This window comes from Agelaius tricolor, unplaced genomic scaffold (genome assembly GCF_023055355.1).
Source record: "Agelaius tricolor isolate 1412-34295 unplaced genomic scaffold, bAgeTri1.0.p SCAF_35, whole genome shotgun sequence".
In the NCBI taxonomy this organism is placed as follows: domain Eukaryota; kingdom Metazoa; phylum Chordata; class Aves; order Passeriformes; family Icteridae; genus Agelaius; species Agelaius tricolor.
The window spans coordinates 1792535-1814445 of NW_027269295.1; the positions used below are offsets into that span (position 1 = coordinate 1792535).

The 21911-nt window shown below is 47.4% G+C and overlaps 1 protein-coding gene across 3 annotated transcripts in view; it reads right to left on the reverse strand.

The window, feature by feature from the left end:
* Nucleotides 1-1296: 1296 nt before the first annotated feature.
* MAP2K4 (mitogen-activated protein kinase kinase 4) overlaps nucleotides 1297-21911 on the reverse strand; it is a 63748-nt gene continuing 43133 nt past the window's right edge. For all 3 annotated transcript variants that reach the window (XM_071452549.1, XM_071452552.1, XM_071452551.1), the window contains 8 exons: nucleotides 17691-17810; nucleotides 11561-11680; nucleotides 10762-10813; nucleotides 10227-10354; nucleotides 5333-5410; nucleotides 3495-3643; nucleotides 2972-3017; nucleotides 1297-2239 (listed from right to left, as the gene is read on the reverse strand). In XM_071452549.1, the coding sequence (XP_071308650.1) occupies nucleotides 2126-2239; nucleotides 2972-3017; nucleotides 3495-3643; nucleotides 5333-5410; nucleotides 10227-10354; nucleotides 10762-10813; nucleotides 11561-11680; nucleotides 17691-17810 (807 nt within the window). In that variant the 3' untranslated portion in view covers nucleotides 1297-2125. The remainder of the gene's footprint in view (nucleotides 2240-2971; nucleotides 3018-3494; nucleotides 3644-5332; nucleotides 5411-10226; nucleotides 10355-10761; nucleotides 10814-11560; nucleotides 11681-17690; nucleotides 17811-21911) is intronic.

The window sequence follows — 21911 nt, forward strand, 5'->3', positions numbered from 1 at the left end:
GAGGGGTGAAGCCCCACCTGTGGCTGCCCTTGCTGGGTCTGGGTCTCAGCAGCCCTGGGACCTGGAGCACCTGCAGTCCCACTCCAGGGGCTGAAGGCTGGAGAGAGGAATCACAGCTCCACGGGGATTTGCCTGAGAAAGGCTCTGGGGTGGGGACACAATGGCAGCTTTAGACAGGCATGGTCTGACCGATCTTTGTGCAGGAGGCACCAGAGCTGTCGGGAAGGAGCAGGGACTGCAGAAAGCTCTGCCTTGCCCGAGGAGCAGCCCAAGAGGAACAATCCAGGAAGGGCAGCACCAAGGGAGCCCACAGTGCCAGCAGGAGCCCCAGGACGTGTCACCTCCGTGGCAGACAGACAGACAGACAGACAGACAGCAGCTGTGTCCAGGGCCTCAGCTCTCCTTCCCAGCTGGGATGTGCTGCTTGGTCTTCACTCAGCCTCGGGCTGCTTTGTGCATGGTGGCTTTGGTTGGATGTGGGGAGCCCTTCCTTGGGGATCCTGCCAGCACCACGGTGTTTTCATCCCCTCTGTGTCCAGGCTTGCTGCTGAGCTCTGATGGGAGGCTGCTCTAACATGATGAAGTCCTACCAAGCACCTAAAACAGCTCAGAATGGAAAGCAGAGACCCTGCAGCTTCCATTTGATCCCTGGTGTGCTACTAAACACCTGAAAACTGCAGTATTTGGGGGAAAAAAAAAAAAAAGGTTTTGGGAAAAATTAGTCTTTGAAAAATATGTCAATTAAACAAATAGAAAAGCCTGATGTGCAGTTTCACGTAGGAGTGGACCAGAGACAACAGCTTGCCTGGCAATGGACCAAAAGACAACAGCTTGGGCCAGCTGAGAGGAGCTGGATGCTCCTTCACCTCCACCTCATCTCTTCTGCACCCCACAATCTCAGAGATTTACTCAGGGTGCAGCAGAGGAGCTGTGGAGGTCCAGAGGAGGTTCAGCCTCCAGGTGGTGGTGGTGGTGAAGCGTCCCCAGCAAGCTCAGCAGGGTGTGGTGGGCACAGGGCCACCCCTCCATCCTGCCTGCAGCAGCAAGGAGGAAGAGCTCAGGTCTGGAGTGGGACTCAGGAGCTCAGGACAGGGGCTGGGAGGGCTGGGCCGTGCCACAGGTGCAAGCAGCAGGGCTGGGGACAGCAGGGACACGAGAAACACTGGCCAGGACTCACAGCCATCAGCTGGTGGCCCCCTCAAGCAGCTGCAGCCTCTGTGGATGGCTCTGGGTGAAGGCAAAGCAAAGCCAGTGGGTGGTGAGCACTGTGCACTATAAACCAGGTCAACAAGCAGGTTAAATTCAATCAAGTAGTTTAATAATTCTTCAGGTCAAAGGTCTTATCTTAACAATTTACAGGACACCTAGTTAAGAGTGAAGAGTGGCTGGCTTGGTAAAAGGAGGAAGAATACATTATGTCCCATCTCAATAGTTTAATGTTAGCCTCTTTCAACGCAACATATTTTTGGTAAAGACATATTCACTATATTTAACATGATCTCTCTTTAACAGGAAGTTCAGCTCAGCACACTGTCCCCAGAAATTACACTGCGACTGTAAAGCAACAGAATTTCATAGCAGTAAATCTATTGCACTTTGTGAAGAATAAAATTCTCCTTTGCCTTTCCAGCTCCAGAAGGCAAAGCATCTCGTTGGTTAAGCAAGTTCTTCTCCCTCCAGGCAAAGTCTCTTAATGTTCAGACAGACAACGCCTAACTTGTGTTTGTTTGCTTTTTATTATTACTTGAAACAACAATCGGAAGAGTTTGAGAGAAAAATCTTTCCAGTAGCTGCTGAGGAGTCTCCAAGTTTTGAGTCTAGAAATGAATTTTAGGTGCTATCCAATCACAGTCAACAAATATATGTACTTATTTCCACATTTCATGAATATGTCCACAAAAGAGCAAGATGAGGTCTCTCTGTGACCAACACTAACACTGTGTGATCAGGTATTACAGGGATGCACTTTATATGTGACAACAGTATACAGACAGGATGGAAATAACACCAATATTATTGCACATGGTGTCTGGGCGAGCATTAAAAACACTGCAATATGTGATGAAAATTCTTTACAGCTTGTTTTCTCTCAGCCCTTTTTCTAGAGTTTGATGTAGCAGCAGTATCAATCCACGTACATTGGAGAGCTGGGAGTTGCTGGCATTTGATCCAGGATTTTACAAACATAGCATGCAACATCCACTGTGCGTTCCTCATACATCAGGATGAAGGGATGTTTCTGGAAGCAGATAAAAAAACAAACAAAGTTATGGTCACCCTCCTGGCACGTGCCCCTCAGATAAAAACTGAGCAGGGGAATTTGTCTGGTGCAAGAACGTGCTTTGTGGTGGCTGGAGGACACCAGGACACAGCCTGGCAGATCCATGTCTTTAACATGGGAGATTACTGAGGCAGGACAGGACTCCAGAGCTCAGGAGCTGCCAGGGAGGAGGCAGTGAGGGTGCAGGATCAGCAGCTCCTCTGCAGCACTGGCATTTCCTGAAATCCCTTCAGGAGAGGTTCCATCAGCAGTGGGGACAGTGACAGGAGTGACAGGGAGTGCCTTGCAGAGGCCAAACCCGAGCTCTGCTCTCCTGAGCCCCCAGCCTCTGCTCTGCCCAGCAGGCAGCACTGGCCAGAGCCAGGTCAGAGCAGCTGGGACAGAACAGCAGGGAGGTTCTGGCCATCAGGCAAATCCCTTTCACATCAGGGCATGTGAAACCCCAGGGCTGCCTGTGGAACCAGAGCCTCCAAGAGGTGCCCTCCAGGTGCCCAGAGCCCCTTGAAGTTGCCCCATGTGACTGATCCAAGCCAAAAGCATTGCTGCTCTCTCTCCTTTGGCACCCCTAAAGGACAGGCCCTGCTGTTGCCCAGCTCCAGGGCTCTGCTCCACATCTCACTTCTGCCTGAGCCCAGCCCTGTGTGAGCTGTGTGTTGGAGGCATTGAAAAGATGCAGCACTGAGGACTCACCAGAAGCTCTTTGTACTTTGGCCTTTTGGACTCGTCCTTTGTAAGGCTAAAGAAAGCACAGAGATAATTAGGAGAACGTGGGATCAGGGAAAATGTTACAAGACACCAAATACAAATTTTTACAGGACATAATGCTGTCAGAGGGGGACACACCACCTTTGGCTTTCTGAAAAACCCATCCTGGCACTGTGAGTGACCACAGGAGTGACCCCCATGTGCAGGCAGGGGCTGTGTCTGACACAAACTGCCTGCCATGGAAACTTCCCTCCTTACCATGTCTCCTCTCTCTAGCACAGCCTCTCAGAGCTTTTCTCCTAATTCCTTTCCTGAAGAGCAGCTTCCAGGGTCTGTCCTTCAGTCCCAACCCACACAAACCCAAACCACTAAAATGTGAGAGGTCCTCCCCCTTATGCTGGTTCAGGAATGTGAAAAGAAGCCAGGGAAGTGCTGGACACACCACCCTTGCCAAATACCAACCAAGAAAAGGAGCCAAGCCCCAGCGCTTGCAGCAGCACAAACTCACCACAAGTTGACGAAGTTGATGAAGCTTGGGGAAAACTCCCTTTCCTCTGAGTTACTCAGCTGTGGTGGGTCTCCTTTCACTACTTGTGTCAACTGGTCAAACACACTGTTCCACTTGGGGTAGGGGAATCGCCCCGTGGCCAGCTCGTACTGCAGGGAGACAGCAACAGCACCAGGCAGCTTTACATCAGGGAAGCTCAGTCAGGGGGAAAAAACGTCTGCAGCAAACCTGAACCACCCCAGAAGGAAGACTGAGATGAAATTTTTCATCCTATTCCCCATATGGTTCTAAATAGAAGGAAGGTTTTAGCCAGCAGTAAGTTCTGCTGCCTGTGTGAGGGGCGTGCTCTGATTTACCCTGACCAGGCTTCTGTGCCATGTCTGCTCCTCCACTGACTATAAATCAAACCAGTGTAGGAGAGTAAAATCCTCCAGTCCCTCCCCAAGCATCCCAACAAGCACTAGAGAAAATGGGTAATGAGAATGAGACAATCACATCGTATCTCAGGTTGGAGAGGACCCACAAGGATCCCTGAATCCAACTCCAGGATAATGAAAATGAGTTTTTTTTAAACATCAGTGGTGAGAACAGAAGCTACTGGCTCATACTTAATTGCTTCTGCTTTCTCTTCTGCTTCACAACCTGAAGAAAGTAAGGGCTTTTTACTGAGAGCTTCTCAATGTGTGCAGCTAGGAGAGATGTGGTTGAGCCAGTGAGGAATCACAACCCCAGAATCCTGAATTAACCAAAGTCTCTGTGCAGCCAAAGCACAGCAGCTGCCAGAGGCTTATTCACACAGGCTGGGTGCTCTGCTCTGCACCACCACACACAGCACCCTCACCTCAGATTCTGAACACAAAATTCATTTACAAGCCAACACCTCTGTCACTGCCACATTTTCTGAAAAATCCCTTTGCCAGGATTTCTTCCCCTGGGAAGCTGAGAAGCCTCAGAGCAAAATGTAAATAATAATTATCTGATTTGCTTCTCCTGTGTTTGCTGCTTTGGAATGTGGTCTGGAGATTGTTTACCCAGCTGGTCATTGTTTGATTGGTTTCATGTGAATTGTTTTAACTTAATGGCCAATCATGGCCCAGCTGTGTCGAAGCTCTGAGAAGCCATGAGTTTTCATTATCATTCTTGTTAAGCCTTTTGTCTGTATCTTTATTCTTTAGTATAGTTTAGCATAGTATTCTTTTATATAATATATGATAGATATGATAGATATGATATGATAGATATGATATGATAGATATGATTCTTTATTCTTTATTGTCTGTATCTTTATTCTTTAGTATAGTTTAGCATAGTATTCTTTTATATATGATAGATATGATATGATAGATATGATATGATAGATATGATTCTTTATTCTTTATTGTCTTTATCTTTATTCTTTAGTATAGTTTAGCATAGTATTCTTTTATATAATATATGATAGATACGATATGATATATGATATTATAGATATGATGATAGAGATGATATGATAGATACGATATGATATGATATGATAGATATGACATGATAGATATGATATGATTGATATGATATGATAGATATGATAGGTATGGTATGATTTAATGTAATGTAATAATATCATTAGCCTTCTAAGAACATGGAGTCAGATTCACTCATTTCCTCCTCATCCTGGGGACCCTGCAAACCCAGCACACCTCCTCCCTGCTCACATGCACACACAGCCACGGGGGCTCGGGAGAACCACGGACATGGGAAGCCCCCAGGCTGTTCCTGAGGCAGGGAGGAGCAGAGCCCAGGAAGGAGCTGCCCATGGCCCAGAGCAGTGGTGCCCACGGCCCAGAGCAGTGCCCACTCACCAGTGTGATGCCCAAGCTCCAGACGTCGGAGCGCACGTCGTAGCCTTGCCGCGAGGCGCTGGGATCTATCCGCTCCGGCTGAAACGGCAACAGGGACTGTCAGGCTCTGGGCCATGCAGGGAGCAAGGAGGAGCATCTGCAAAGCTAGAGAGAGCCCTGAGCCTGGCACAGCTCCTAGCAAAACCTGTGGCCAGGGCAGCCATCCAACCCCAGCAGAGAAACATCTCAAGGAATCACTTAAAACACTGATTTTATGGAGGTGTCGTGTAAAAGGTGATCAGAAATGGCAACTTAGCACAGTCCAATGCTTTGGGGTTTTTTCCTTTTGCAAAACCACATTGAATAATTGTGACTGTCTTATTCATTTAGTTTTATTCAACTTTGGGATGTCTTTAGCACCAAGTCTCACTTTCTCTGTTTTGACACCCAAGGGATGATAAGAACTGGAATCAACATCTCACCCCCACCCTGGGGAGTGAGGCTTAGCAGCATCTACCAAAACTCTTCTCCCCAACCAGCTACTAAGAAACTATTAGAAACTATTATAACTATTTTATTAATATTTATATACATATATTTTTATAATTTATTATATAAATTATACATTTATTATAAATATTATAATAGTGTGCTTAGTATATATATATATATATATATAAATAATATATATACTAAGCACACTATTATAATGTGCTTCAAGAAAAGCTCCTCTGAACAAGGTTTTAGTCATCCCTTGAAGGCAACTGTGATGCCACAAGGCTTTAAGACATGCAAAATGTCTTTCATAGAAAGAAGTATTTAGCCAGACATGGGTGATTCACACCTAAGAGCAGGTTATCCAGAGAGCTGAGCCAGCAAAAACATCTTTATGCCTTGCATGTCATCTTTATGAGAAACCTCAGTCTGCCTTCTTTAGTTAAAAATACAATAATTAACATGTCAAAAGAAACAGGCTCTCATTCAGTTTTGACTACAACAATACTAAAGATACCTGCATAGCAATAAATCCTAAATTATGGGGTACAGGAAATACTCTGAAAGCCCTGGTTGCTTTGTAAGCTACATTTTAATACAATTTCATGGCAGACACAGCTGAGAAGTGCAGCAGGAGGTGGCCCAGCCCTGAACCCTACCTGGGGACACACCATGACGTCTGGAGCTGCCACCAGGGATGGACCAGCTCAAATGCTGGGGATGCTGGCCTGGCCAGAGCTGTGACCCACGGGGATGTGCCACAGCAGAGCAAGCTGCCAGGCTGCAGATGAAGGAGGGGACTGCATGGGAGCAGCCCAGCTGCCCAGAGGGACTGGTGGGATGGGTGGCACTGGTGAGACATAGCTGGTTGTCTCAGGTACCCAAGAGGGGCACCCTGCTCCTGTGAGCAATAGGAGGTGGCACAGTTAAAGGGAAAGCAGGATGGATCAAAATAAATCCCATCTAAATACAGAGCAGGAAGAATGCTGATAATTTTCCATGTGGATCACATGGGAGCAATTAACACCAAGGAAGGAAGAGTCACCATGTCACACTCTGGGGACCTGGAGTGAGGGCTGCAGACAAAGCCTGGCTCAGGCCAGGTGTCCTCCTGATGCCAAGAGCAAGCAGGAAAGGAAATGGCTGAGGTGGAGATGCATCTCTGGGTGTGCTGAGAGGGTGAGGAGACAGGGGATGGAGGCATCAGAGAAGGGTACAGGCTGCCATGGGGCTTCTCCAGTTCAGTGTCCACCTGAGCACCAGCATCTTGACTGAAAAGTGAGCAGTGGGCACCACAGATCCTCCCTCTCTTCCAAACCCCAGCTGTACAAACAGCCATACCTGGCCTGATCTCTGCCTGAACCACCTGAACACAAGACATCCAGCTGGCCCTGACAGCAGGGCCAGCACCAACTGTCCACCTTCACCAGGGAGAAGTGAGAAGCCACAGTTTGCAGCCAGAGGCTCCAAGCTGACCTGGGAAAAGCAGCACCTGAGTGACCAAGGATGGAGGTGATGCTATCACACTCCAGCCCTGTGGAGCTCTGGAAGGAGCAGGGCAGGACATCCATCCTCACAATGGCTGGGTCTGCCCCTCCACCCCTGCCTAAACCAAGCCCTTCCAGTCTCACCCTTCCTCTCTGACATGGGGCCTGGGTTCCCTGGGGCACTCAGAAGGCAAAAAGCAGAAATGTCACACAGAGCTCGCTCCCAGCAGCACCCCCACAGCCAGGGGCAAGGCAGGGAGCACGGGGAGCAGCACTCAGGGAGGATGCAGGGCTGGCCAGGAGCACCCACTGCTGGGTGAGGGCTGTGGAACCTCACCTGGAGCAAACCCCCAGAGCTGGCAGCAGCACAGGGCAGGGCTGAGGAGGGCTCAGAGCAGCCCAGGCTGCTCCAGGGGCCAGACACTGCCTGGGAACTCAGTCCTGCCTTTCTTTCCTCCAGAGAACATGAGGTACCCACACTCAGAGGCTTTTTCCCACTGTAACAATTGCAGGGGAACTGAAAGCCAAAAGCAAAACAACCTCCCAGCTCCAAGGCTGAGGCGCCGCTCGCTGTGACAGCTCCAACAATTTTGGTTCAAGCCCAGAGCACTTGCTTGGCAGCTGGACATGGCTCCTGCTGCCTCCTCAGAGCACTCACAGCCAGACTGGGGCTGACATCCAGGGCCATTGCTACCAACAGCTCCCTGGGGACCAGGCTCCTTCAGGGGTGAGTGCCACAGGGCTGCTGAGCCTTGCAAAGTGAGACACATCCAGCAGCCCTAAGGAGAGCCTCCCTGGCTGAACACAGCTACTACTCTTGGCCTATTTTACACTAAAAAAATACTATTTTCCTTTTGAAAGGAGTGTGGCAGCCTGACTCCTTCCCAGGTACATCCAATTTGATCACAGCATCCCTTCAGCCTCTGCTGGCTTGGAGAAATATCTGGCAGATGTGCCTGCCCACTGGGGACACCTCCCCATTTCCCAGGCTCCCTGGTACGTGGAAATGCTCATGTACTTGGAAAGGAGTCACTGAGGCTGCAGAGCAGCAGGGAAGAGGCCAATCATCTCCCACATCACTTGCCAGCTGCTGGCTGCCCCACAAAACCTGTGCCCTGCCAAGGCTCTGGAAAACACAAACTGAACTGCAACACTTCTGCTCACTTAAAAGTCCACCCAAGTCTGGAGCTGCACAAATCTGAGTGCACACAGACAGACAGACAGGAGAAAGGAAAACCAGAGGGCTATGGAAGCACTCACCCAGCACATCCCAGGGGAAAGGGAGCACTGCAGCTCTTTACAGACACCTCAGGCATCTCATTAAGTGTCATTACAGTCATCTCAGGAACTGTCATGGCATAACTACACCAACAGCCTGAGCAGAACTGGCCACCCACCCATGGCTCAAAGAAAGATCAGAGTCAGGGCAGACAGGTTTTGCCTTGGACACCACAGTCAGAGAAAAGCCATCTGAGAGCCATGGCCTGGGCCAGGTGGGAAACATGCCTTGGAAGAGAGATATTTTCCTTTTTTCTACTTGGTGGTAGATAAAAGAGTTCCAAAACCAGTGTTTTTCAGCATACAGAGCCATAAATATGTAACAAAAATTAAAGACAGGCACTAAAATTAAAGTTATATGAACAGCAGCAGGCACAGCTCCCTGCACAATGTACCCTTGGCTCATGTGAGAACAGAGATGCATTTTCAAAGCACCCTGAAGCACTGAAGTGTTTAAAACCCTCAAGACAGCTTCCAAAATCACCACTACAGCTTTTCACTCTGGGAGGGAGAGGGCAGGACAGACTCCCAGGAGCCACAGCTCAGCCCCAGCAATTTCCACACAGCTGCTCTGCTACTGCTGCTCTCCAGAATCACATTCTCCTGGAATGAAGTTCTGGCACACTTTGGAACTAAAGTGGTTTACAAAAATCACTGTAATTCTGCTCTGCAATAACTCCTGTGACATAATCTCACCAGAGCAAATGGATTTCTTGCAGACCAAGACAAACTCACACTCTGACAGCCCTGCTCCCCTGGGCAATGGTGTTTTGGAGCTGCTGGAAGGCACAGAGCTCCTCTCCACTGCAGCAGCACAGCCCTGGCAGCAGCAGAGGAACCCAGCAAAAACCCAGGAATTGGGGCACTTTGCCACAGCCTGGATGACACTGCCACAGCAGAGCCTGATCCAGAGCTCAGTTTCATCCAGAAAAGGGCTGTTCATCCCACAGGGAGGGTGTGTTGGGGAAGATGAAACAGGAAAGCCTTATAAATATGATTGCCCAGTAAAAGATTTTGAGAATATGGAAACTATAAGCGAGATTGAAATGAAAGCAAGCTTTGAGATCCCTCAGTTACTGAACAACTGGAAAACAATGGTGTGGCTGGCTGAAGGTGATCCCCTTTTGATGGAACAACACCCTCTGCTTGCAGACAGGCCCAAGGGGCAGAGCAGACCCTACAGCTTGGCAGAAGGGGCCCAAAGAGGAGTTTTTAGGGTTTAAAACTACTCCAAAGATTAGTTTTTAGGGTTTCCAAAGAGTAGTTTTTTGGCTTAGCATAAGGGGTCCAAAGAGGAGTTTTTAGGGTTTTTTAGTGTAACACAGTATGGTAATGTAATGATTCCTATAGGCTGTATGTAGATGCTATAGGATTTGTATCTTGTGTTAGATTGGTCAGTGAGAATTAGAATATTCAGCACAGAAGAAGATTTATTGTATTGGAACGGGAACGCTGCTCTCTCATCCCCTCTACCACACTCTTGCCTTCTCTCTCTTTGCCTCTCTCTTTCCTTGTCCGAGCTGTGGCTGCAGCTCCCAGCAGGGCCCTGCCCTTGGCCCTTTGCAATAAACCCCAAGTTCCATGACCTGGCTCCAGAGATCTCTCATCTCTGTCACTCCTCCAGGGTGGGATCCCCCAGAGCCCGTGCCACTCACCGCCATGTACGGCCGGCACCCTGCATCCCGCGTTTTGGCAATGGAGTCCACGAGCTGTCCGCTAATGCCAAAGTCACAGAGTTTAATATTCCCATTTCTGTCCAGAAGAATATTGGAAGGTTTGATGTCTGCAGGGGGAACAAATTTAAAGCAGTAAGTCATGGCTGGAGGTTTCGATTTCAAGCAGAGCAGCTGCAGGGGATGGAGGGCGGCAGGGCCGCGCTGTCGCCGTCACCCTTGGTACTGGATCCTGCATGGGAGCACGAGGGGATGGAGCCAGCCCCGGAGGTGCCACGTGCCCAAAGGCAGCAGCAGATGCCCAGCCACCCTGAAATCACACTTACATGGAAAAAGCACATCAAGGGGCAACAGGACAGGCACTGGGACACTTGTTCAAAACCTGCACTCAGACTCGCGGTGGTAGAGGTGCTGCGCTTACACTTAGAGTGAACCAAAGGCCACTAACAATTCTTGCAATTCTTTTAACAGACAAGAAGAAAAGATATGAAGTTAAAAAAAGACATGAAGAACTCACCTCTGTGAATGATTTTCAAGTTTTCTTTTAAGTGGTTTAGTGCTTTCACAGTCTAGGAAAGAAAAAGAGATGGAAAATAAGCAGATGCCGTAAGAATCCTGTGATTATTACATTTTTGGCACTCCAAGAACAGGAGTAAAAAGCATTTAATACATTGATATCAATGCTGTAATATGCCATGTAATAAAACATTTTTCTCTGAACCTTTTCTGCAAACAGAAGGTGATATAAGGGAGAGTATGGGCTTAAGTGAACACACATCCCCTGTGACCTGCAAAGATCCCACTCTGGGAGAGGGGAGCCAGAGGTGGAGCCAGAACAATCTCTGATGTTAATTATCCTCAGCAATAACTTATTTCAAGCCCTATGCTTTATTTTTTTCAACAGGTCACAACTTTTTCAATTACCTGACTTTTCATTACACCAGAACTTCCAGGTTATATCAGAAAACATCAGCCAGGTTCTCCAATGCTTTTGGGAGCCTTTGCACAAGACTGCCAAAGCTTCTCTGGTCTGGGCTGGTGCCTGTGCTGCTGCTGCTCACATTCAAGCAGACAGAGCAGGAAGATGGTCCTGGGGTCTGTTTATGAACTGATTACTGACCCCAGGAGCTCTGTTTACACCATGCAACATACTGGGGAAAAGTCATGAGCACCCTGAAGAACCATTCCCAGTGTGGTGCAAACAGCAGCAGCAATTCTGCTCCACAGACCAACCAGCTTTTCACATGGAGTGGGATCTAAACAAGGATCTGAACTTTTCAATTATCTTCAACAAAAAGGCTTAACAAAATACTCACAGCTAAAGTGATTTTGCCTAAGATTTCTTCTGGAATAACATCATCTAATACACTATATACATATTTGTAAAACTTATCAAACGAGGTAGACATGAGCTCCATACAGATCCAACAGTCACCCTGGAAAGAGAAAAGAATGTGAGATAAAAAAGAGAAATACAAATCCAGAGAGCATACAGAGATTCACTGAGTCTTATGGAATACATAAACAGCAACGTGCATTCTATAGAAAGGATAGAATTCAGCTTGATTAGTTTTAGCAATGATTCACAGCAGAGGCATTTACATGCCCAGCTCACACCTGATATTACAGTTTAGATGCCTGAACCCAGGTGAATCCAAGCCTCACAGAGTGTTTTGCTCTCCAGAAGGCTGCAGGCACAGGGGAACACCCAGAAGAGGGGAGCTGCTTTCCTAGGAAGGGCTGTGTGGCTGAGGAAGAAGACTTTGGGCAGCTCCAGCTTACACTGCTCATTTGGCATCAGCTTTTCACATTGGCTCAAGGCAGAGCAGGAGCTGATGCCATCCACTCAAGGGCTGCTACAAGCCTGGGCCCAGAAAACTCTTATTGTACCCAAAAAAAGCAGGAGATGGAGTAAGTGTTGTGACAGGCATGGAAGCAGGGACATCACTGAAAGAGGCCAGAGCAGCACAGCAGGATGAGGGCATGACCAGCACACTTCAGGGGACCTGGAAAAAGGTGAACCAGGACTGCTACAGAGCACACGTTGGCTATGGAGGAAGCTGGCTAAGGAACTGATTTAAACTATAGAAATGAAATTGGGCAGTACATGTAGAAAATTTCTCTTTTCTGCATTAGCAACAAAGGCAAAGTGCAGATGAAGCACTTGCATTCAGTGGAGAGTGGCTCAGGACAAGCAACATGGCTCCAGTGGCAGTGATGTGTGTAAATCAGGTGAGACTGGAAGCCCACCAGAGCTTATGAGCTGTCTGTAGTGAGAGCAGCCTCTCTCTCAGGGACTGCTTCTACTGGCCACAGGATCATTCAAAAACTGCTTCTGTTTTGATCAGATTCATAAAACAATTGTGACAGGGCTATATTGCTGGGCTATTGTACTGAGGCTGTGGGGCACTGCAGTGGTTCCAGAGAGCCAGGACACCACTGACCACTGCAGCCTTGTATTTATGTCCAGCTGCACCAGGACTGGGAGTGGCTTCCATTGCCCAGGTTACAACAGTAAAACTGTTTGGACAGTAAAACAAACCAAGTGAACAACATTGAGCAGAGCCATCATCACAACCAAGGCTTCACATGCACTCTGCATCACAGGGTGGGATGGGTATGGTACTGAAACCTCAAAGAAGTACAACAAATTTCTATCCAATGGTAACTTTTAAGCATTAAAAAATCCCTTTTATGATCAAAAGCACTCAAGGAAAGACTTGTTTTACTGGTCCTGAAGTAGATGCCATACAGAACTCCTGAATGAGGGCATTTATTGATCTGGTAATATAAAAACCTACCTGCCCTACATTAATTCATGTCAGCAAGATCAATGGAAAAAGATAACACCTTTTCCACTATGCAGCATCCTTAAGGCTGGTGGCAAGACCCAAAACTCTACAGGCTACCTCTTCCTGGGACTTGGAGAGCCTTATCTGTTGGCAAATTGGTGAACAGGAAAAAAAAAGGAAGACTGGCTGGGGACTCAACTGTCTCCTGATCAAATACCAACAAGTGCTGATGGACAGGGGTCAGTCCTGCTCCATTGTGAACTGTGAGGACAAAACCACCCTAATGGGAGCTTCACTTTACATTTTGCCTCTTAAGTCAGGTTGATTTCTGATCACAAAATGACAAAAGAAGTGCTTTAATTTTCTCTTCCTGTTAGAGCTACTCTTCCAAAGAATGTATTTTAGTCCTTACTGGGTATAAGATTACCAGGTGCTAATGCACGTCTTGTAGGCATTCCAAAAAATGTCCAGGAACACCCTGTGCATTTAATTCAAAATATCTCTGTCCAGGACAGACATAAAAGCAATGGAGATGCTTCAGCTTCTCAATGCAGAGAATTCCCATTGACAAGGGAGCAGGTGTCACAAGGATGTCACCCATCTGGAGAGGAGCTCACCTGGAAAGGACCTGTGGCTCCAGGTGGATGTTAAACTGAACATGAGCCTACAATGCATCTTTGCAGGGCTGATGAGGCAAAGCATCACCAGCAGGTGGAGGGAGGTGATCCTTTCCTTCCCCTCAGTCCAGCAATGGTGAGGCACACCTGGAGTGCTGTGACCAGTGCTGGGCTCCCAGTGCAAGAGAGACTCCAGCAAAGGGCAGCTAAGGTGACTGAGGAACAGGAGCATCCTCCCCATGAGAAAGGCTGATAAAGCCAGGACTGCTCAGCCTGGAGAAGGTTCAGGGGAACCTCATCAACCTAAAGGGAAACTGCACAGGGGATGGAGCCAGGTTTGCTCAGTGGTGCTGAGCAACACGAGCAGGACACACAGGAGGTTCCCTCTGAGCATGAGGAAACACTTTTTGTGAGGGGGATTAATCACTGGCACAGGCTGCCCCAGGAGACTGTGGAGACTCTGGCCCTGGAGAGATTCAAAGGCTTTTTGGGCACAATCCTGGTCAAGTGGCCTCAGTTGATCATGGGGGTTGGAAACGGTGACCTCAGGGGTCCCTGCCTGTATACCACTCTGTATAAACACTGAAGGTTTATCACATCTGCTCACTGCAGGGACAGCCAGCTCTTCATGCAGCTACACCAGTGACAGAGACTGACAAATGTCACCATCACCACCATCACATATTGACATGGCACACAGGACACTTTTCCTACAGACCAGGGAGTGACGATGGGGACAGATGTGCTGAGGAATGGCAGCACAGTCAAGGATTTACATAAAAACAGAGTGAGGTGCATCAACAGCAAAGAGATCAAACTGAGCAAGGCTGTGTCAGCAATTCACACCAGCCCAGCACTGTGCTACCAACACATCCATCCCAGCTCCTCTCCCCTGCCAGCAGAAGCTCCCCATGGGCTGATTTACCCAGCTTCCTAAGCGCATTCTGCAACTTGCAATGAATTTTTCATTGAATAATTTTATCAAGTATTGAACTTATTGGTTTAAACTTGGCTCAACTACACTTGCACTGTGTAGGAGTCACTCCTGAGATTCCAAGTCAGATAAGGCTTCTTTCCTCTTCCTCTCTTAAAAAGAAGCACAATCAGAACAGGTACTCCCAAGAGCCACTAGTGTGGTCATGGTAACTACCCAAACATTCCCAGCTTTACAGGTACTGTTTCAAACCAGAGCAGCTGTAAAGCTTGTAGCAGACAGGCAAAAAAATAAGACTTTTTTTTTCCTCAGACCTAAAAACCTCTTAAAACAGCAATGCTCAGGGGTGTCTCGGGGGTCCCAGTCGGCTCAGCCCACAGCTCCTCTCTTCTCACAAGGAGAGACTCAAGTGAAATGTTTGCAGAACCCCTGTCAACCAACTTTTTTATTTTTTCTCCCCCCATCTATCAAGTACAGCCTTGAGAGGAAACACATGAGCACGAGATACTCTTCACTCAGATCTCTGATGGCTGATGTGGGCAGCTCTGTGTGCACTAGCAGGACTCTGGGCTCCCCTGGGTGCAGTATGGAAAAACCAGCTGGTCTCCGGGGGCCAGGGGAAACCCACAAAGCTCAATGAGTGCAAGATCCTGCACTTGGCTGAAGGCACTCACCAGTATAATGATGATGGAATTTAGAGCAGCCCTGAGGAGAAGGGCTGGGAGATACTGGTGGATGAAAAACTGGACATGAGCTGGTAGCCCAAAAAGCCAGCCATGGTGCACTGAAGCCCCTGATTCCATGCATAGACTGAAACACTGTCTTTTACTTTTTCAGCTTTGTTCTTGTTTCATTGACCAGGCAATTTAATCTCTTCTAATGGGTGAGAATGAGCTGAAGCCAAGTCCTGCACCTGACAATCAACCTGTGCTTGTTGCACTGTTACACACAGACATACAGTGACAGAAATGTCCCTCCTGACTGAGGAACAGGCAGCAAGTGATGAAGGTTCAGGTGCTGCCAGCTGAGGGACAAGCAGAACCCAGAGAAGACTCTCCCTGTCACAAAATGTGGAACAAGCAAGAGAAAATACAACTGCAGAAATTTGTGTGTAGTATTTCCTGCCTTTCCAAATCAAACTGCTGGTATTCACAGAGGCTGCCACAGGAACTTGTGTTCACAGCTACTTCCCTGACTGCAAGCTGGGACATTTGTCTGGCTACAAAAGTAAGACCTTGCATAACTTTATCCAATTTTTGGTTTAATATTCCCAAACTGTCAGGATCCCAGAGCTTAGATCTGCTTCTCCCCATCAAACACTGCCTGTTGTGGGAGGCTGCCTGCCTTCCCTTTGTGCCAGCTGCCCTGCTGCTTCTCCTGGAGCTGCCTGGATCCTGCCAACCCTCTGACTGCACAAGCTGCCTATTCAGCCTCTTAAATTCCTGTAAAGAGGCTCACGTGAAGTCTGTCACCTTTTAGGAGCAGGCAAAGAAGATTTCTCATTGGTTGCTCCATCTACAGCTGAATCCCAGCTCAGAGCAGGTAACCCCAAAAGGATTTCCTTACTTTTCACCTTGAAATGCTGGAACAAAGAGCTTTGTTTTATATAGTTTGCTGCAGATTTCCTGAGAGAGTTTTGGTCTTTACCAATGTCCCATGAGCTCTTACACCTCAGGGGATGGTGCAGCAGTGACCTGGATCTTTCACAGTTATTTGAGAACAGATCTGATAAACAGACTGGGGGCTCAGACAGATCCAAACATCCTGATGAAATTCCTTTTTTCCCTTCCTGTGCTTCTCTGGCATCATACTTTGCTATCTTTAAAATATTAAGATATTTTATTACCCAATATTAATATTGGAACAAATAATTAATGAGACAAGACAGAAAACTTTATGGAAGCCTCCCAGCTCAGCCTGGGTACCCCTGAAGAAGGTGACTTGGAGCATCCCTAGGCAGTGGGGACCAAGGAGAGGGGAAGGCACTCATCTCTGAAGCAAACACCACTTATGTTGAAGGGGAAATGCCAATGAAACCTTTCCCAGACAGAGCAGGCAAGGAGCCCTGGGAGCCCTGCCTGGCTGCAGGATGATGAGAATTTGGACATGACAAAGAATGCAGCCAAGCTGCCATCTGAGTGCTGATTACAGTAAGTTTTTATGTTGTTTATGTATTTACATTTACACCCTGGGATGTGGCCAGAGCTGAAGGGAGGTGAGAGTTTGCAGAGCTCTGAGCATGTTGCTCATCAGCATCTGCTAAGACACTGTTTTGTCCACAGACCTTTCCTCACACCAGCTGACAGCCTTGTCACCTTCATCTCAGCAAAGCTGGGAATTTCCAGCCAAGCTGAGGCTCCACACATGGCAGGAGCTTGTACTGTGTGAGCATGGACAATGCCTGCTGACCCAAAATGGCTCTGTGTCCAAAAAGAACAGAAAAAGCAGAGCATGGGAAAAGGAAGGATTATTATGCCTATTTTAGAGAATGAGATTTAAAGCCAGAGGAGTGATCTGGCAAAATTACAGAGGCAGACTCTCCAGAAGCAGGAATTAAAATATTCACACACAGTTTTGGGTTTTACCTACAGCACTGACCTCTCTCTAATGTTTTCCAGTAAAACCCCACAAGACTGCACAGGCTGCTATGCCTGATAATCCCCAAAGACCACCTGCAGCCCTTAGGTCTCTGTTTTCCTCTTTCCCTTGAGGAGAGGGACTGGATTTGTGCTGAAGTAATGGAAAACAGGCAAGGGCTCCATGTCTGTCCCCCTACACTGTGGCAGTTTCAATAACAAAGCAATTGCAGGAGCAGGGATAATCCAAGCCTGCAGAGGAGATACTGTAGGAAGGAGAGGCAGCAGTCAGGTTTCAACATTCATCTTCTCCAAAGCTCCTGTTGCAAAGGCACCAAATGCTTGCTCAGAAGTGCCCAGACACCTGGGTCTCCTGGCTAAACACCCCTGAGTAAAAGTGGAGAACCAAGAAACCTAATTTAAATCAATTTTCTCCTCCTTAGTACGAATTTAAAATGACAAAAAGGAAAAAAAAATAAGGTAAAACCCAAACTCTGCTACAAGTGAAGCAAGTTTGGGGTGCCCACCTCTCTGAAGAGCGCGCCATAAAACTGAACAATGTACGGGCAGTCACTGCTTCTCATCACCACATCCAGGTCCATCAGAAGCTGCTTCTGCTCCTTCTCATCCACTGTCGACCGAATTCTCTGAAAGAGGAAGAGTGGCAGAGACTTCATCACTTCCATGCCATTACTGCATCCTCAGCCCTGCTGCTGGAGACCAGGACCCCAAAGCCAAGCATGCTCAAAAACACTCTGGAGAATCAAGCAGTGCTCCCAAATAAGAAATGTAACTGAACACTTCTAAAGCTGTTTAATCAGACTGTAAAGCCCTCAGTCCTCACATAAGCATCAACACTTTCAGATGAAATGTCAGGAAGAAATTAAAGAGCTCAAATGTCATTGAAAACTAAAGCAAAATACCCCATCCAGGCTTTCATTTCAAAACAAATTCCCACACAGCTCTTAGCCATGTTGGAAGGGGCTTGAAGACTGGTTTGAAATTTAACCAAGGAACATTATGTTTGAAATGTCTAAGAAGCCAAAAAAGCTCCTTCCACAGCCTCCTCCATGGCTGGGGAGAAGGGACTGCCACATAACCCAGGAACACATTTCTCTGGTAATGTTAATGATGGCAGCAGTCCTGTGAGCTCTTCTCATAAAACCAACACCCTTTACCTAGCACTGGCTGAGGGAACATCTATATATATATATATATATATATATATATATATATATACATATATATATACACACACTATACTTTATATATACACTATATATTATGAAAAGTTTCATTTGGGCTTGAAAGAACAATGCACATTTGAAAACAGAAAACTGTCCATTTTCAAACATGAAATTGGTTAAATGAAGGATGGAGGTGACCATACAGTTTTTCATGTGATTTTACAGATATATTTAACATCTTGCACTAATTAATACTTTCTCTGAATCACAAGTGAGGAAATCGTGATCCTGAAGCTGTGACTCATGTTGAAAAACCATTAAAAAAACCAAGAAAAAATATCTGGCAAGAAGTCCAAAGCAACAGAGGTAGCCAGGACCATCCTCAGGGACAAAAACTACATGGCTACCCAAGAAAGAAAAATTATTCAAGCTTGTGGAAAAAATCTGCAAGATATAGCACTTCACCAACACTATGGCCCTGTGGGCAACTGCTGGTGGCATCAGGACCACACACAACAGCCAGCCCAGGCCAGGTGAATGAAGGTACTTTAAAGGTTGGTCATTTATATAGCACCACACGTGAAACAGTGCACCCTTATGTACTTTAGGACTGCTTTTGTGATGATCCATACAAAACAAGGACAGTATCAACACTGTAATTTTCCTTACCTGTAGTGTATCCTGGTATTTTGGTATTTAACCACTTGTTGTTAATGTTCTAGCACCTCTAGTTTGGTCTAGACCAGTAAATAATATGTTTATATTGCCATTTTCCCACCCTGTGAATTCTAGAGTTCTTGGGGACCTGTCAGGAGACTTGTCCAGCACCCACAGTCCATAATATCCATGATGTGCTGAGCACGTGGGGTTCTGTGCCACCAACAGAGCAAGAACGGGCCAGGAATGGACCTAAAGCACTTCACCTCCAGGTCACTGGTTCAGGTCTGTGTCACACAAGCTCAGGCAGCCACGGGCTGTTCCCTGCTCTTGTGCCCTCACTGTACAAAGCTCTGCAATCCCCCCAGAGGCTGAAGGCCAAGCAGAATGAAATGTCTCTCTCTCCAAGTGACACACCAGCAGCACTGAAATGGAAATGCCACTGCTCTGACCTCCATAGAAGGTGATGGATGCCAAAGCCACCATGGTAAGACCTATGACCAATAGCTCAGCTTCTCACTGAGACATGACCCACACTGAAAATGTGTGGGTCATCTCTGGTGAGGAACCAGGAGCTTTTCTCCATATTGTAACTTGTGTTCTCCCTCTGGGCCCACTCCATGTCTGTCTCCAAAAAGCCTCTTTCCTGGTCATCTGAGAGTTGTCCCAGCCTTGCTCTGCAATCCCCTTGCACCTGCACAATCCTGTCACAGCCAATCTCATAGCATCCTCCTCAAATTCCACCTCTTCTCCTGAAAGCATCTCCTCCCACCTCTGACATTGCTCCTCTGCTGTTACTTCTCCAGCACTGCAAACCATGTGAAGTACACACTATGGTGGAGGTGATTTTAATGGCACCCCAGAACAGCAAACTCAAACACTCCTCAAACATGAGATCCCCATCAAGAAAGGGCTGGCAAAGCACCCAGAGCACAGACAGTGGGTCAGCTACAGGGCAGAGGACAGCTTGAGAAGCCAATGTGGACACTACAACAAATACTGCTGCAGGGAGTGAGAGGAATGCTGAGATGGAAGATTGAGAGGTCTCAGGCAGCAGAGCTGGAGACTGGCAAAGTCAAGAGAAAGGAGAAGTCTGAGGAGCAGCACGCAGTACAGCACACAGACAGGGTCAGCCCAGGCTGCACGGGGTGGCTCTGCTCAGCTGAGAGCCTGCTGCAGCCCAGGACCCCCAGCTCAGCAGCAGAACAGGGGAGAGAGGAGAGTCAACAGCAGCCAGTGCCCAGCAGCACCTGAGCCATGAGACAGCCTGCTTCCTAAACCCCAGGCATGGTGCAAAGCTCTGCAGCAGCTCCCACAGGCACAGTCCCCAAGAACAGGGGCATGGCAGGGAAGGAAGACACAGGGTAAGGCAGCTGCTTGAGGGCAGCATTTCAGACAGGGATGGACAGGGGCTGACTTCACCTCAGGCCTTACAGATCTCAGCCCAGTCACCTTCCTGGCAGCCACTGCTAAGTCACTGCTAAGTGACCCCACAGCCAAACAAGCCACAGATAGAAAAAGGGGGATTTGTAGTAGAAGCTTATGGAGTCTCCTTTTCAACAATTCCTTGTTGGCCTCCTATTTAAAGTGTATCAAATCCTCTTAGGAGAAATTCTCCAGCCCTTTTTATTCAAGCACAGGTTAGGACAAAGCCTTTCAACACCAGGAAGAAGAAGCCATGCTCTGAGTAGCATCAACAGCAAAAGCACAGTCTGTGCTGTGGATTGTGCCACCCTGAAACCTAAAACCAGTGAGATTCCAGAAACTTGACCCAAAACAGAAGAGACATCGTCCAGCCCAATATGCACACAGAAAGGCTCAGGTGCAGCATGAAGTGACTGGTTGAAAAAATATCTTAAAAAAAAAAGGGAAAAAAAAAAGCTGTAAACACCAAACTGAAACTCAACTCCTTGAGCTGTGAGAGAAACCAGAACTGCCCTGAGCATGGAGCTCATCTCATCCTCAGCTGAAAGCTCAGCACAGCAGTGCCTGGCAGTGCCATGGGAGAAGTGTCCTTCCATGGGATGGCAGGGATTTGGGGACAACAAACCCCGACAAAAAGAGGGTTTGCCCAGTCACTGCTAAAATGGGAATATTTATCTCCCCATCTGAAATACATTTAATGCTGACTGAAGTAGATCACAACAGCTTCACTCCTCCTGTGATGAGGCTCTAACTCTCTCTCACCGTTCTCTTACTCATCCTCTCCCTCCCCAGCTGCCCTTCCAGCAGGACTGGGAACACTGGTTTGCCCAACTCTCAGCCAGCAGACCTAAACAAATGACTGAAACAGAAAATTCTGAAGGTGTCACTCAATTGTGTGAAGAATTACAATGAGGGTTTGGCAATAAAATCCCAAGACTTCTCTCTGGAAGTCATATGGACACGGAAAGAACAGAGAAATTTGGCCCTGGATGGAGCTAAGTATATTAATGTATCATTCTGGTGGGCCTTTATGGGCTATCAGGCATCCAGGAAAGGATGGAGGGACCACGGAGGGATAGAAAATAAATGTTTCATTTCTGCTCTCAGGGGCATTTGATACTTAACAACTTTCTTAAGCTCTGAGACTGCCATGGAAAAACCTGAGAAAGTCAGACAGGAACTTCTGGTTTGAAGCTGTGGATGAGAGAACAAGCCCTGACCACCAAAATGATGTGCAAGAGACACTGTGCTCAGAACAGGAAACAGCTCCATGGCTTAATGGCCTCCCCAGGAAAAACAGGGATCTTTCATGGGCTCGTGGGTTTGACACTTCCAATTACCCAACTGATCTTGAAAATCTTCTGATTTCCTTAGGAAAAGTTTAGAGAAGAAGTAGAGCACGTCAAAAATATTGTTAAACTAAAGAGAAAACGGGAAACCAGCAACCATGGCTGAAGACACTGACTGTAACTGGAGGCT